Below are 16350 nucleotides of genomic sequence, written 5' to 3'. Positions count from 1 at the left end.
GGACAGAAGGCGAAATGTGATCTGTAAAGAATGTGGGCACCTCAGTTACTAACCCGTAGAGCATTAAGCATCCCATAGTGTTTTGCCATCCATCATAAGGGAGCTCATAGTGAATGCGGCAACATTTGCCCATTGAAGCAGTGGAGGCTACCTCGTTAAATATGTTTAAGTCGCAGGTAGATAGATTTCTGATCAATAAGGGAATTAAGGGTTATGGGGAGCGGGCGGGTAAGTGGAACTAAACCACTATCAGATCAGCCATGATCTTATTGAATGGCGGGGCAGGCTCGAGGGGCTAGATGGCCTACTCCTGCTCCTATTTCTTATGTTCTTATGTTCTTAATAGAAGATGCCAGGAACAAAAATAAATAAATTGCATTTATATAGTGCCTTTCATCCCTTCAGTGGGTCCCAACACTCTTTACAGCCACTCTTGAAGTGAAGGGGAGGCACTGTTGAAATGTGGCAGGCAAAATATGAACAGCCAGGTCTCATAAACAGCAATGAGATAAATACCAGTTGATTTGTCTTGGTGGCGTTGGTTGAAGTTTAAGCTAATTGACAAGGGATGGCGGAAAGGAGAAGCAGAGACATTTTCTACTGTGTGGAATTAGGCTGAATGGCCACTTTCTGTGCTACACAACCCAAACATTTTGTGCACAAATCCAGAAATTGGCTTGAACCCATGGCTACGGGGAAAAGAACCACGAGGGATACAGCCCCTGCCCTGCCCCACGGTGCTGAGGTTAGGCTTCTTCTTTCCTACTCTGAACCATGACATCAAATGGTTTGAGTGTCTTACTGATTTGCAGTCCATCTATCTCTCAATTTAATTCCTGCCCTGATCGTTGGCACGCAGTGGACAGGGACGTTGATAGGGCAAGCTGGAAGCATTCTGGCATATTATCAACATCAAACACCCCCCAGGACAGGTACAGCACGGGGTTAGATACAGAGTAAAGCTCCCTCTACACTGTCCCCATCAAACACTCCCAGGACAGGTACAGCACGCGGTTAGATACAGAGTAAAGCTCCCTCTACACTGTCCCCATCAAACACTCCCAGGACAGGTACAGCACGCGGTTAGATACAGAGTAAAGCTCCCTCTACACTGTCCCCATCAAACACCCCCCAGGACAGGTACAGCACAGGGTTAGATACAGAGTAAAGCTCCCTCTACACTGTCCCCCATCAAAAACTCCCAGGACAGGGACAGCACGGGGTTAGATACAATGTTCTCCCTTTCTACATTAACCAATTTGAGGCTGATTGTAGGGCAAATAAAGCATAAACTCATTATCTACTTTGAGTGACCCTCACACTATCTCCCACCTATTAGGGGGCAATTTCACATTCATCTGCTCAGATTTGCACCCATTCACTAAGCCACAGAACTACCTTCACTTCTCTTTGTAACCCGGTCTGCTCCTCTTAACTCAAAGTTGCTAACTTCAAAAGATACCCAATAATTCAATTTAGGAATAACATTAAATTCCTGCTTTGTTGTTAATTATGTTACCAAGTTACGGGACCATTTGAATGTCCAGTTTTATAGTAATTCACCAGGATGACGACGTGAAACGTTTTTGTAATGAATACATAATCGAACGAATGAATTCACCTACCCCTTTGAAAATCTTTTTCTTCAATTCTTCCACATCCTGAACTCTTCCTTCTGGGTCCAGATGTTTTTCCCACTCCGCTGCTGTCAGAGTCTCCTGCCTCTGGACAGTGGGCCTCTGCCCGAGGTCCGCTTGCTGCAAAGAAGGTCAGAAAAATCTCTCTGTAACAATTGAAATCAAACGAAGATTGCCATCGGGTCATTTCAGCTTAATCCCTGACCGTTTCAGATTGCACTGAATTTACTGTACAGAACCAGGCCATTCGGCCCAACTAGTTAATCCTGGTGTTTTGGCTCCACACAAGCATCCCCCACCTCACTTTAGCAACGTGTCACAGAAACCCTACAGTGCAGAAGGGAGCTATTCGACCCATCGAGTCTGCACCGATCACAATCCCACCCAGGCCCTATTCCCATAACCCCATGCATTTACCCTAGCTAGTCTCTCTGACACTAAGAGGCAATTTACCATGGCCAATCCACCTAACCCGCACATCTTTGGACCCTTTCTCCCTCATGTGTTTATCTAATTTCCCTGCAAGTGCAACTATACTATTCACCTCAACTACACCCTGTGGTAGCGAGCTCCACATTCTCACCAGTCAGTGTACAGAAATCTCTCCTGGATTTATTATCTGATGTCCGTGACCACCCAGTTCTAGCCTTCTTCATATGTGGAAACATCTTTCTCCATGTCTACCCTATCAAAGGGAAGGCAATAACCTCGTGGTATTAATCACCAGGCTATTAATCCAGAAATTCAGCTCATGTTCTGGGACCCGGGTTCGAATCTCGCCGCGGCAGATGGTGGAATTTGAATTCAATATTAAAAAAAGATCTGGAATTAAGAATCTACTGATGACCATGAAACCATTGTCGGAAAAACCCATCTGGTTCACTAATGTCCTTTAGGGAAGGAAATCTGCCATCCTTACCCGGTCTGGCCTACACGTGACTCCAGAGCCACAGCAATGTGGTTACATCATGGTTTAGGAGTTCTTTTGAAGTGTTTTCAAAGAGGGTTCCATCCTTACTCTGCACCGGTTTGTGGCCTAGGGTGTTGGGTCCATGTATCGCCTCGGTGGCACTGAAGGGTGTTGTGTTTGTCAGCTTAGTTTCCTCAGTTCACCATTGGTTCTTCATTTCCCTAGTTCTTCTTCATACCTCCGCCTTGGCTGGTGACCTCTCCTCTTTACCAGGCATGGAGAGTTTCCTCTTCTTCTCAGTGAGATCTTCAATGGTTTGGGTCATTCTCATTGAACCAGTCTTGGTGTTTCCTGGTCTTGGAGCGGATGGTTTCTTCACAGCTCTCACTGATCACCACAGGGCTTGTCCGTGTGGAGTTGGGTTGGTTTCCTCTCGATAGTTGTCTTGTGCAGGACATCTTTTAACGAGGCTATGCTGTTGAACATCAGCAGACACGGCGCTGACAGAGGGTAGGGTCCAGTTCCAATGGCAAGGGAGTCACAACAACCGGGGATCTCCCCACTGCTGCAGCCTTCATCTGCCGTCGCAGCCGTTGATACCATACTAGCATCTTCTGCCTGATCCCTTGTTGAGGACTGTTTTGGATTATGCTTTGTCTGGTTCCTCCCCTCTGTCCTTACCGTCATGGGTGACCCTACCAGGAGTTTAAAACTCCCAGCAGCATCGCTCTCGACCAGAGTATTCAAGCCTCTCTGCCACGGCAGGGCGGCAATCCAAGAAAATACATGATAGCCCTGGTTACAAATAAATTCAATTGGGAGAAACGTCTCTACCCAGTGCTGAGAACTTGGAACTTACTTGCAGAAGGCAGAGTTGCATTCACAAAGATAAATAAACACATGACAGAGAAAGGGATGGAAGGTTATGTATGTTGATGAGGTTTAATGAAAAGGGACAGTAAGTTTAAGTTTATTTATTATTGTCACAAGTAGACTTACATTAACACTGCAATGAAGTTGCTGTGAAAATCCCCAAGCCGCCACACTCCGTCGCCTGTTCGGGTACACCGAGGGAAAATTTAGCACGGCCAATGCACCCTAACCAGCACGTCTTTCAGACTGTGGGAGGAAACCGGGCAGCACAGTGGTTAGCACTGCTGTCTCACAGCGCCAGAGACCCGGGTTCAATTCTGGCTTCGGATCATGGTCTGTGTGGAGATTGCACATTCTCCCCATGTCTGCATGGGTTTCCTCCCACACTCCAAAAGATGTGCGGGTTAGGTTGATTGGCCATGCTTAATTGATCCTAGTGTTAGGAGGATCAGCAGGATAAATGAGGGTTATGGGAATAGGGCCTGGGTGGGATTGTAGTCAGTACAGACTTGATGGGCCAAATGGTCTCCTTCTGTACTGTAGGAATTCTATTCTATACCCACGCAGACACAGGGAGAATGTGCAGACCCCACACAGACAGTGACCCAAGTCGGGAATTGAATCCGGGTTCCTGGCACAGTGAGGCAGCGGTGCTAACCGCTGTGCCACCGTGCCGCCCTGTAGGAGGCCTATGTGGAGAATAGATGCGAGCAGAGACCTGTTGGGCAGAATGGCCTGGTTCTGTGCAAGGTTATCTTGTCTGCAACATTCCTCACGCAGCATTGAAAGTCCTGCTCCGGGGACTGCGGCGTCATTCACCAAGCAGGACATCTGCTCCCAGATCGCCGCTCGGCAGCAGTCGTGAAGCACAAATCGCTGGAGCAAGAGGGCACTGAGCGACATGGGCAAATGAATCGGAAGCACAGTCATCCTCCCAGCACTGTCCCTACTGTTGGTGGCAGGTGGACCGCAACCCAGCTCACAGCTGCTGAAGAGTCAAAAGGGACTCTGACAGCACCAATGAGCTCAACATCATCTCTCCAGCCACAGCTGATCCTTGGGGAATAGCTGGGTTAGGATTCCACGGAAGAGGGAGGGAGGGAATGCAGAATCTCAAAACAGCAATTTACTATTCATAAGAGGAATATTAATTCCACATCACTACAACCTACCCATATGAAAAATTATATATCAAACTCATTCTAACTGCTAAATATTTAGCATTTGCTAAATTAATTGCAAACTGAAAATTGCTACCTTATTAAAATATGTAAAATCCTTCTTCTCAGTGTGTGCTGTAGACACCAAGCCAGAAAGCAGCTTCCGCAGCGGCTAAACGGAGCTCTCTGAGCTCTCCACTGCATTTTGTCAGGGGGCAGTCTTCAGTGATGAAAGTCATTGACTGGGCGACTCCAAAGCCACAGTCTGGATTCCCGGCAAGACCCCACTTGTGCCGATTTGCGGTACAAAGGCCTTGGGTCAGTGCGGAAATGGTTGAGGGTGGCCACGATCAGGGTCGCGCAATCCGGTCAGTACCCAGTTAAAGCTGGGGATGCCAATGATCCTGGGTGGCACGGTGGCACAGCGGTTAGCGCTGCTGTCTTACAGCGCCAGGGACCCGGGTTCGATTTCCCAGCCTGGATGACTGTCTGTGCAGAGTCTGCACGTTCTCCCCGTGTCTGCGTGAGTTTCCTCCGGGTGCTCCGGTTTGCTCCCACAGTCCAAACATGCGCAGGTTAGGTGGGTTGGCTGTGCTAAATTGACCCTAGCATCAGGGGGACTAGCTAGGGTAAATGCATGAGGTTATGGGGATAAGGTCTGGATGGAATTGTGGTCGGTGCAGACTCGATGGGCCGAATGGCCTCCTTTTGCACTGTAGGGATTCTATTATCCCACAAGCAAACTGAATTTTGCCGGCTCAGGCTTCAAGAATCCCAGTATCGCCACATCTAAAACCGCCGGCAACGCAAGATCCTGAGGTGATTTGACTAGACGGACGCTTCGTCTTGCAGAGTAGTCCAGAACTAGGGAACAGAGTTTAAAAATTAGGGGTCACCCATTTGGTTCGATTTTCTTATCTCTGCAAACTCTGACCTGGAGATTCTCTGAGGGTTTTTCTGAGGAGTCTCTCTCCCTCTGTTGCCTCGCCATCTTGCCAAGTACACAGGTAACTTCCTGTAGGCGCAGGGTTGGACACTTACACAGGTGATGACCTCGAAGCCGGGCTCATCCTGCTGCTCCAGATCACTAGCCATCTCGCGTAGTGGACGGTGGCGGGTACAATCCTGAGGCCGCAGGGCTCCACGCAGGAAGTTGGTCACTTTGGAGAAGCTGCCGAAAGTGGCAGCGTAAGGGTCGTGTATGAAGCGCTGGGGAAGAGGAAAGAGCAACACTCAACATTATACATCTTAGATGGAACGATACAGCAAAAGATTGATTCTGGAGATGAGGGGGTTGGCTTATGAGGAGAGATTGAGTAGACTGGGGCTATACTCATTGGAATTCAGAAGGCAGAGGGGGGGATATTATAGAAACATAAGATTATGAAGGGAATAGATAAGAATAGAAGCAGGGATAAAAGCACGGATGCTGGAATCTGAAACCAAAAGAGAAAATGCTGGAAAATCTCAGCAGGTCTGGCAGCATCTGTAAGGAGAGAAAAGAGCTGATGTTTCGAGTCCAGATGACCCTTTGTCAAAGCTCAACATTTCATCAGCTTTGACAAAGGGTCATCTGGACTCGAAACATCAGCTCTTTTCTCTCCTTACAGATGCTGCCAGACCTGCTGAGATTTTCCAGCATTTTCTCTTTTGGAGATAGAAGCAGGGAGGTTGTTTAGGAGCAGAATTAGACCACTTGGCCCATTGAGTCTGCTCTGCCATTCAATCATGGCTGATATTTTTCTCATTCCCATTCTCCTGCCTTTCCCCCATTGCCCTTGGTCCCCTTATTAATCAAGAACCGATCTATCTCGGTCTTAAAGACACTCAATGACCAGGCCTCCACAGCCTTCTACGGCAAAGAGTTCCACAGGTTCACCACTCTCTGGCTGAAGAAATTCCTCCTCATCTCTGTTTTAAAGAATCATCCCTTTAGCCTGAGGTTGTGCCCTCTGGTTCTAGTTTTTCCTACTAGTGGAAACATCCTCTCCACGTCCACTCTATCCAGGCCTCGCAGTATCCTGTAAGTTTCAATAAGATCCCTCCTCATCCTTCTGAACTCCAAGGAGTACCGACCCCTCAACTGTTCCTCACACGACAAGCTCTTCATTCCAGGGATCATTCTTGTTTCCACTGGCGGGTGAAACTAGAACTAGGGGGCATGGCCTCAAAATAAGGGGAAGCAGATTTAGGACTGAATTGAGGAGGAACTTCTTCATCCAAAGGGTTGCGAATCTGTGAAATTCCCCGCCCAGTGAAGCAGTTGAGGCTACCTCATTGAATGCTTTTAAGGCAAGGATAGATAGATTTTTGAACAGTAAAGGAATTAAGGGTTACGGTGAGCGGGCGGGTAAGTGGAGCCGAGTCCACAAAAAGATCAGCCATGATCTTATTGAATGGCGGAGCTGGCTCGAGGGGCCAGATGGCCTACTCCTGCTCCTAGTTCTTATCTAAAAGACCAGGCCAGGCAGCACACTGTGTCTGTGTGAGCTATCCAATTCATCCCATTCCCCTGCTCTTTTCCCCATAGCCCTGTAACTCAATAGCCTTTCAGTACTTATCCAATTTCCCTTTGAATGTTGCTATTGGATTTGCTTCCACTGTTCTTTCAGGGAATGTAAAAAATATTTCCTCCAATTCTTTTGCCAATGCTCTTAAATCAGTGTCCCCTGGTTACTGACCCTCTGGAACCAGTTTCTGCTCTTTTACTCTATCAGAACCCTTCATGATTTTGAACACCTCTCTCCCTTCACTTTAAAAGCAAAATACTGTGGATGCTAGAATTTTCTGAGGTTACATTGAGGTAGCATTGACCAGGGAGAACCAGTGGATGTGATTTATTTAGACTTTCAACAAGGTCTCATATAGCAGAATACTATGTAAAGTTAGAGGCACAGTTAGGGATTGCAGATAATGTCTTGAAAGGGATAGAAGGCTGGTTAGCAGATGGGATGCAAAGATTTCGCATAATTGGGTCTCTTTCTGATCGGCAGGCAGTGACTAGTGGGGTACCGCAGGGATCTGCGCTAGGACCCCAACTGCTCACATTGTATTTATTTAATGATTTGGAAGAGGGAACTATATGTATTATCTCCAAACTTGCAGATGATACAAAGTTGGGTGGGAGGGTGAGCTGTGAGGAGGATACAGAGATGCTTCAGCAGGTCTGGAAAACCTCAGCAAGTGTGACAGCATCTGTGGAGAGAGAATAGAGCCAACGGTCCTGATTTTATCGGAGCGGGCGAGGCCTGCAGAATGGCATTCTCCGTTGGCCTTGGGCGCGATCTTACGAGCCTCAGGCGGGCGTGCCGGTAATATTCCGGCCAACGTTTGGAGTCTGGATGACCCTTCATCAGAGCCCATTTCTCTGTGCATTTTCCGTTTCTCCCGTCCCTCCACACAACAGAAGCACCCGTTCCTAGCAGCATTCTAGTGAATCTCTTCTCCGCTTTGTCAACTGGCTTTCGGCATTCTTCCTAAAGTCACTGAGAGTTCCCGATCCTCCTCCTCTGAGCCAGGTCTCCGCCATCACCACCATAGCAGAGTCCCATGACAACTTGTGCTTGGAACTCACCAAGCTTGACTGCCACATGAAATGGTCACGTTCATGCATTCTAAACCCCTTTCGGACAGTCTCGCATTTGCCCCTCTAACCTGTTTTGTTCCTGACCTGGGAAATGACTGATGTGGATACAGGATCCCCAAAGCAGAAACTATTCTTTCTGAACATTAACAGCATCATCGTGATCAGCAACAGATTTAACTGTAAATAGCTTAATTTTAATTGCAGAACCGTGTGCATAAAACAATGGTAGTTTGCGGGTCATAGAGGTTTACAGCACGGAAACAGGCCCTTCGGCCCAACTTGTCCATGCTGCCCCATCTACAAGTACAAGAAAGTTGGAGAGCATTCTCAAAGCTTTCATTAAACTGACAGTGATTAAACCAACCAGAATAAAATAAAATCATGCAAAGCCAATTACTCACAGACACCAAATCTGAAGAATGCTCATCGAATAGCTGCAATTCATCAAAGGATTGGGACAAGGCGTGAGAATCGTGAGAGTAGACAAGATAAAGACGAGGGTCCTTCTTGGAACTGCCAACAACATAGAATCAATAACTTCCATCAGAAAACCATCGCAGTCACTGTTCATAGAATCCCTACAGTGCAGACGGAGGCCATTCGGCCCATTGAAGCTGCACTGACCACAATCCCAACCAGGCCCCATCCCCGTAACCCCACGTATTTACCCTGCTAATCCCCTGACACCAAGGGTTAAGTTAGCATGGCCAATTCACCTAACCTGCACATCTTTGGACTGTGGGAGGGAAACTGGAGCACCCGGACGAAACCCAAGACATTATCTGCATGAACTTGCAGGGGCCCTGGCAGACATATTTAAAATGTCAGTATTCACGGGGGAGGTGCCAGATGATTGGAGGGTGGCTCATGTTGTTCCGTTGTTTAAAAAAGGTTCCAAAAGAAATCCGGGAAATTATCGGCCAGTAAGTTTGACGTCGGTGGTGGGCAAGTTATTGGAAGGTGTGATAAGGGATAGGATCTACAAATATTTGGATAGACACGGACTTATTAGGGAGAGTCAACATGGCTTTGTGCGTGGTAGGTCATGTTTGACCAATCTATTAGAGTTTTTCGAGGAGGTTACCAGGAAAGTGGATGAAGGGAAGGCGGTGGATGTTGTCTACCTGGATTTCAGCAAGGCCTTTGACAAGGTCCCTCATGGGAGGTTAGTTAGGAAGGTTCAGTCGCTAGGTATACATGGGGAGGTAGTAAATTGGATAAGACACTGGCTCAATGGAAGAAGCCAGAGAGTGGTTGTGGAGGATTGCTTCTCTGAGTGGAGGCCTGTGACTAGTGGTGTGCATGATGTGGTGTGCCGCAGGGATCGGTGTTGGGTCCATTGTTGTTTGTCATCTATATCAATGATCTGGATGATAATGTGGTAAATTGGATCAGCAAGTTTGCTGATGATACAAAGATTGGAGGTGTAGTGGACAGTGAGGAAGGTTTTCAAAGCTTGCAGAGGGATTTGGACCAACTAGAAAAATGGGCTGAAAAATGGCAAATGGAATTTAACGCAGACAAGTGCGAGATATTGCACTTTGGAAGGACAAATCAAAGTAGAACGTACAGGGTAAATGGTAGGACTCTGAAGAGTGCAGTTGAACAGAGAGATCTGGGAATACAGGTACAGAATTCCCTAAAAGTGACGTCACAGGTGGATAGGGTCGTAAAGAGTGCCTTTGGTACATTGGCCTTTATAAATCGGAGTATCGAGTATAAAAGTTGGAGTGTTATGGTAAGGTTATATAAGGCATTGGTGAGGCCGAATTTGGAGTATTGTGTACAGTTTTGGTCACCTAGTTACAGGAAGGATGTAAATAAGATTGAAAGAGTGCAGAGAAGGTTCACAAGGATGTTGCCGGGACTTGAGAAGCTGAGTTACAGAGAGAGATTGAATAGGTTGGGACTTTATTCCCTGGAGCGTAGAAGATTGAGGGGAGATTTGATAGAGGTGTATAAGATTTTGATGGGTATAGATAGAGTGAATGCAAGCAGGCTTTTTCCGCTGAGGCTAGGGGAGAAAAAAACCAGAGGGCATGGGTTAAGGGTGAAAGGCGAAAAGTTTAAAGGGAATATTAGGGGGGGCTTCTTCACGCAGAGAGTGGTGGGAGTGTGGAATGAGCTGCCGGATAAAGTGGTAAATGCGGGGTCACTTTTAACATTTAAGAAAAACTTGGACGGGTTCATGGATGAGAGGGGTGTGGAGGGATATGGTCCAAGTGCAGGTCAGTGGGACTAGGCATAAAATGGTTCGGCACAGACAAGAAGGGCCAAAAGGCCTGTTTCTGAGCTGTAATTTTCTATGGTTCTACGGTTCAGACACAGGGAGAATGTGCAGACTCCGCACAGACAGTCACCCAAGCTGGGAATCAAACCCGGGTCCCTGGTGCTGTGAGGCAGCAGTGCTAACCACTGTGTCGCCCAATTGGTGAGACTTTTAGAACACGTTATTGACTGTAGGACTGGAAGGTTTACAATCAATCCCTGTGCTCTGACAGCAATCCCCTTCATCAATGGGGATAGTATGGGAGTTGTTGCCAGGCAACAGATAAAATGAAAAGCAGCTGTTGATTGTTACGGGGGGTTGTCACTAGGCAGCAGTAAGGAGTGGCAATCCTGACTCTCCTTATCCCCAGTCCCTGTGGTTTGATTGGAACATTTCAAATAGTTGGCCTTGCCTCTGCCCAATGACTGCAGCGTAGACTCTGAAAGAAACAGGAGGTTCAAGGGGAGGCGACGGCCCAGTGGTATTATCGCTAGACTATTAAAACTCAGCCAATGCTCTGGGGACCCGGGTTCGAATCCCGCCACGGCAGATAGTGGAATTTGAATTCAATTTTAAAAATCTGGAATTAAGAATCTACTGATGACCATGAAACCATTGTTGGAAAAACAATGGTTCACCAATATCTTTTAGGGAAGGAAATCTGTCATCCTTACCGGTCTGGCCTACGTGTGAGTCCAGAGCCACAGCAATGTGGTCGACTCTCAACTGCCCTCGGGCAACTAGGGATGGGCAATAAATGCGGCGAGCCAGCAACACCCATGTCCCACAAATGAATTTTTTAAAAATGTAAGGCAGTGGCTTAGACACCAGATATTACGGTCACATTTCACTGCCAAATTGACTGCTGCTTTCCATACCCGGGGTGGAATTTTTCCGTCCCCGCCTCCCCCACGGGAATTGTAGCGGGCGGGACAGGACCATGTAAAGGTTTGTTGACCTTGGGCGGGATTGTCCGGTCTTGGGGCGAGCGAGACAGGAATATCCTGCCCCCAGAGTGCAAGGTGGCTGTAATCAGGCCATCGAGGTTGGCCTATTGGAATATGAACTCCCTGATTAAGGAAGGTGGGCGATCGAGGGGGGCATTGTCCAACCCGACTGTCTGCCTCTCTACCGCAGCCGGTGTTCCTGGAAAGGGAGTGTGCGGTGTCCGAGGGCACTGTTGATGCCTTCCGTGTCCGCTGGGCACCACAGGGATGGGGTGTATTATTGACCCCTTAAATCACATTTTAATTTGCTGTTTTAAGTTTCCTTTCCACTTTGTTTTTTGTTTCGGGCGGTTCCCCTCCTTTTAGGAAGCTGCCCCTTTTGAGTTGTCCCTAAGTTGATTTGACTTCATTTATTTGGTTGGGGGGGAAAAAAAGTTCCCTGATTAAGGAGTCACAAAAAGATATCCCTGATTAAGGAGTCAATTGATGGGCCAATCAGGGAGTCTTTTCCTTGTATTTAACTGGGACTGTCGGTTCCTCTGGCACTCCTGAAGGTAGACTGTTGACAGATAGCATTCTGTGTACTGCTGTTGGGATTGTAAATAAAAGGGATCTTGGTGAAGGGACTTCTGCCTCCAAAGACTTATTACAGTGGCAGCGACCGCATTATCCCAATTCCAAGAGCGGGTGGTGCAAGGGAGGCGTTCCATACTCACGTGGCCAGCACTACGTATTTACACAGACACTTCAGTAAGGCTCTGGTGCCACCGTCGTGGAAGTGAAGGGCTGGGAAGGAGGTGCCATCTTTGCTGATGAAGATGAGGTACGACCAGCTCAGACCCGGCTTGTTTCTCCGGATGGATTTGAGATCGGACAGACTGAGGGAGAAAGCCCACTTGCTGTGTGCTCCAGAACATTCGGTGGCAGCTGAGGAAGAGACAGAAAGGAACACCACTCAGCCAAGGGTGGCTCACCTAACAGAAACAAGGGGTAGCATTCAACCCATCCACTACGCTCCCGCACAGAGAATAGGTACAATTTATTTTGGGTCAGCAATTTCTGCCTCCTCTTTTGAAACGACAGCTCCATCGGCCCCTGCAGGCTAATCATACAAGCGGTCTCCCTTCATGTAAAGGGCCTAAACAGGCTCTTTGACCACATGAGCCTTGCAGCTTTGACTGTTCCTACACTATGTTTTTCATAGAAACTTATAACATTCTAACAGGATTAGAGAGGGTAGATTCAGAAAGAATGTTCCCAATGGTGGGGGTATCAAGAACGGTGCACAGTGGTTAGCACTGCTGCCTCACAGCGCCAAGTGGCCGGGTTTGATTCCCGGCTTGGGTCACTGTCTGTGTGGAGTATTGCACACATTCTCCCCGCGTTTGTGTGGGTTTCCTCTGGTTCTCTCCCACACTCCAAAGATGTGCAGTTCAGGTAAATTGGCCATGCTAACTTGCCCCTTAGCATCAGGGGGTCTAGCTAGGCTAAATGCATGGGTTTTGGGGATAGGGCCTGGGTGGGATTGTGATCGGCGCAGACTCGATGGGCCGAATGGCCTCCTCCTGCACTGTAGGATTCTGACTAGGAGGAGTCATAGTTTGAAGATAAAGGGGTAAACTTTTTAGGACTGAAGTGAGGAGAAATTTCTTCACCCAGATGGTGGCGAATGTGTGGAATTCACTACCAGAGTAGTTGAGGCCAATACATTGTGTGACTTCAAGAAGAAATTAGATATAGCTCTTGGGCTAAAGGGATATGAGGAGGAAGGGGGGAATCAGGATATTTAATTTGATGATCACCCATGATCAAAATGAATGGCGGAGCAGGTTCGAAGGACCGAATGGCCTCCTCCTGCTTCTAGTTTCTATGTTTATGTTTCTAACTCATCCCTCTCATGCACATGCATAATTAAGGACCCCACGCACCCCAGACATTCTCTCTTCCACCTTCTTCTGTCGGGAAAAAGATACAAAAGTCTGAGGTCGCGTACCAACCGACTCAAGAACAGCTCCTTCCCAGCTGCTGTCAGACTATTCAATGGACCTACCTCGCATTAAGTTGATCTTTCTCTACACCCTAGCTATAACTGTAACACTACATTCTGCACTCTCTCCTTTCCTTCTCTATGAATGGTATGCTTTGTCTGTATAGCGCACAAGAAACAATACTTTTCACTGTATGTTAATACACGTGACAATAATAAATCAAACCATGGGTCATTGGACCTAATTCAGTAGCTGGAATTGTGGCCAACGGCACTTGAGAGAGAAAACAAAAATCACACAAACAAGGGAGGGGGGGCTTAGCAAACAGAACACGGCAAAGATATAGAAAAAGAGCAGCGAGAGAGCCAGCTGCTACATTGAATACGTCCAATAGGAGTCAACCCTTTTAAAAGTGCCACCCGTCACCTCAGGTGTGTCACACAAGTAGCCTTCCTTCATGCAAGAACCCAACTAGGAATGAATTGCATGCTATTCGATAACACGGGGCCCCGAGATCTGACCCGGATCTCTAACGCACGAGTGAAAAGGTTAATATTCACACAAGTTTAGAAATCACATGAGCTGCTATGAGGAAAAACCACAGGTCTTTATTAAGGCCGACCCAGATAAGCATCAAGGCCTAGTTACAAGGGAGGAGACCACAGAATATAGTTTTATCTAACAAAGGCCCTTAGTCTGCAAGAACTCATTCAGACATCTGACACGGATTGGATATTATTAGCAGGCGTGCAATGGTGGTGATTAGTTTTATTATATGCATGATGTAACCCTAATCAATAGTTGTGAGTGGATAGAGACAACTCCTATACCTTGATTGGTATATGTTAATTACTTTAATTGAATCTGAAACTATATCTGCTTGCGTATTCCTGAATTACGTACCCTGGCTGGCTTCCATTGTCCTAACGCTTGCTATGTACCTTGAACAAACAGTTGTGAAAAACTCCGTGACTTGGTCTGGCTACTTAGAGGAAACAATAAATTAAATTAATAAATTAAAAGGCTGAACACCAAAAAGGCCCACTACAACATGGGTCACTGGAATTGTGGCTAGTTTTACTGGCCTAGAGATCTAGAAGGCTCACAACTTTATACATTCTCTCCTTTTAACTAAAGTATGTCCAATTTATGATTACCTTATTTAATTAGAAACTTCTGTCTGACGTGTTGAGGTAACTGACTGAGAATGTTTTGTAATCAATCTCTTTTGTAGAATTCCCATGGTGCAGTAGGTTAGCATCCTTGCCTCTGAGCCAGAAGCTTTGGGTTCGAGTCCCACCCCAGGACTTGATGCTCCAGGAAGGCGCATTCATAGCGCTGCCAACTTGGTGGAGTGTCAATTTATAAATCCTTCCAACACACATCAAAGTCAGGAAGCCAAGAGTGGGAGAGATAGAACCATAGAAAATTACAGCTCAGAAACAGGCCTTTTGGCCCTTCTTGTCTGTGCCGAACCATTTTATGCCTAGTCCCATTGACCTGCACTTGGACCATATCCCTCCACACCCCTCTCATCCATGAACCCGTCCAAGTTTTTCTTAAATGTTAAAAGTGACCCCGCATTTACCACTTTATCCGGCAGCTCATTCCACACTCCCACCACTCTCTGCGTGAAGAAGCCCCCGCTAATATTCCCTTTCAACTTTTCTCCTTTCACCCTTAACCCATGCCCTCTGGTTTTTTTCTCCCCTAGCCTCAGCGGAAAAAGCCTGCTCGCATTCACTCTATCTATACCCACCAAAATCTTATACACCTCTATCAAATCTCCCCTCAATCTTCTACGCTCCAGGGAATAAAGTCCCAACCTATTCAATCCCTCAATAAAGTCCCAACCTATTCAATCTCTCAATAAAGTCCCAACCTATTCAATCTCTGATCCCTGATCAACTAGGTGATAGAGCGGACATTGCACAGTGGTTAGCATTCAGAGCACCCATGGACCTGGGTTTGATTCCTGGCTTGGGTCACTGTCTGTGTGGAGTCTGCACATTCTCCTCGTGTCTGCGTGCGTTTCCTCCGGGTGCTGGGGTTTCCTCCCAAAGTCGTGCAGGTTAGGTTGATTGGCCGAGCTAAATTGCTCCTTCGTATCAGGGGGCTTAGCAGGGTAAATATGTGGGGTTACGGAGATAGGGCCTGGGTGGGATTAATGTTGGTGCAAGCTTGATGAGCTGGATGGCCTCTTTCTGTACTGTAGTGATTCTATTCTATGGTGCCTCTACCTATCCAGGTTCCAAACTACATGTGTGGAAAAATATATGAGCCCCAGCTCCTCAGCACTGGCTGGTTCAGCTGGCTGGCATGGATCAGACTGGCACCAGTGGTGCAGCGTTCAATCCCCGTTTCGGCTGTGGTAGATTCTGCACCTACCCCCTCAAGGTGGATTGGACCTGTCCTCTGGCAGAGAACTAAAGGAGAGGAATCTTATTTAACCGGGGCTGGTGGCACTCTGTATAGAATGTCCAACAGATTTCCCATCCTGTAAGATGTCTGTCTCCAACCTGCAGCAGACAAGAACTTGAAGATGAACAGATTGCTGTGGCAATTGCATCTTTATTGAGTCTGCCTGTAAAATGTGCAAAGGCACTTCCCTCAGTAAAAGATTCTTGAGATACTATTTCCTCAAAGGCGGCTTTTACACGGGGTTCCCTTTCTAATGTAGCTTTAAGAACCGTAGGCAGTCAGTTTCTAATGGGAACGTCCCACATTACAAATTGCCCCGAATCTCACTCAGTTAAACCAGGTGATTTCAGACTCTGCGTGGAGGTTTTAGATAGCTGTTTACGATCTTGAAGGGTTTTGTTGAAGTGAAATAAGGTTTTAAAGTTTTAAAAATTTTACTTATTAGTGTCACAAGTAGGCTTACATTAACACTGTGAATCATAGAATACCTACAGAGTGTAGAATACTTACAGTGTTTGGCCCATCGAATCTATACCAACCACAATCCCACCCAGGCCCT

General features: G+C 47.0%; 1 protein-coding gene across 2 annotated transcripts in view; it reads right to left on the bottom strand.

Annotated features, from left to right (window-relative positions):
- The window catches only part of tbc1d17 (TBC1 domain family, member 17), a 60830-nt gene that overhangs the window by 31201 nt on the left and 13279 nt on the right, over positions 1 to 16350 (bottom strand). For both annotated transcript variants that reach the window (XM_078237337.1, XM_078237336.1), the window contains exons 5-8: positions 12099 to 12309; positions 8568 to 8679; positions 5622 to 5789; positions 1626 to 1757 (exon numbers count right to left, since the gene is read on the bottom strand). In XM_078237337.1, coding sequence (XP_078093463.1) covers positions 1626 to 1757; positions 5622 to 5789; positions 8568 to 8679; positions 12099 to 12309 — 623 coding nt within the window. The remainder of the gene's footprint in view (positions 1 to 1625; positions 1758 to 5621; positions 5790 to 8567; positions 8680 to 12098; positions 12310 to 16350) is intronic.

The sequence above is a fragment of the Mustelus asterias genome, chromosome 21 (genome assembly GCF_964213995.1).
Source record: "Mustelus asterias chromosome 21, sMusAst1.hap1.1, whole genome shotgun sequence".
NCBI classification, from domain to species: domain Eukaryota; kingdom Metazoa; phylum Chordata; class Chondrichthyes; order Carcharhiniformes; family Triakidae; genus Mustelus; species Mustelus asterias.
This window is presented reverse-complemented; position numbering and strand designations above follow the sequence as displayed.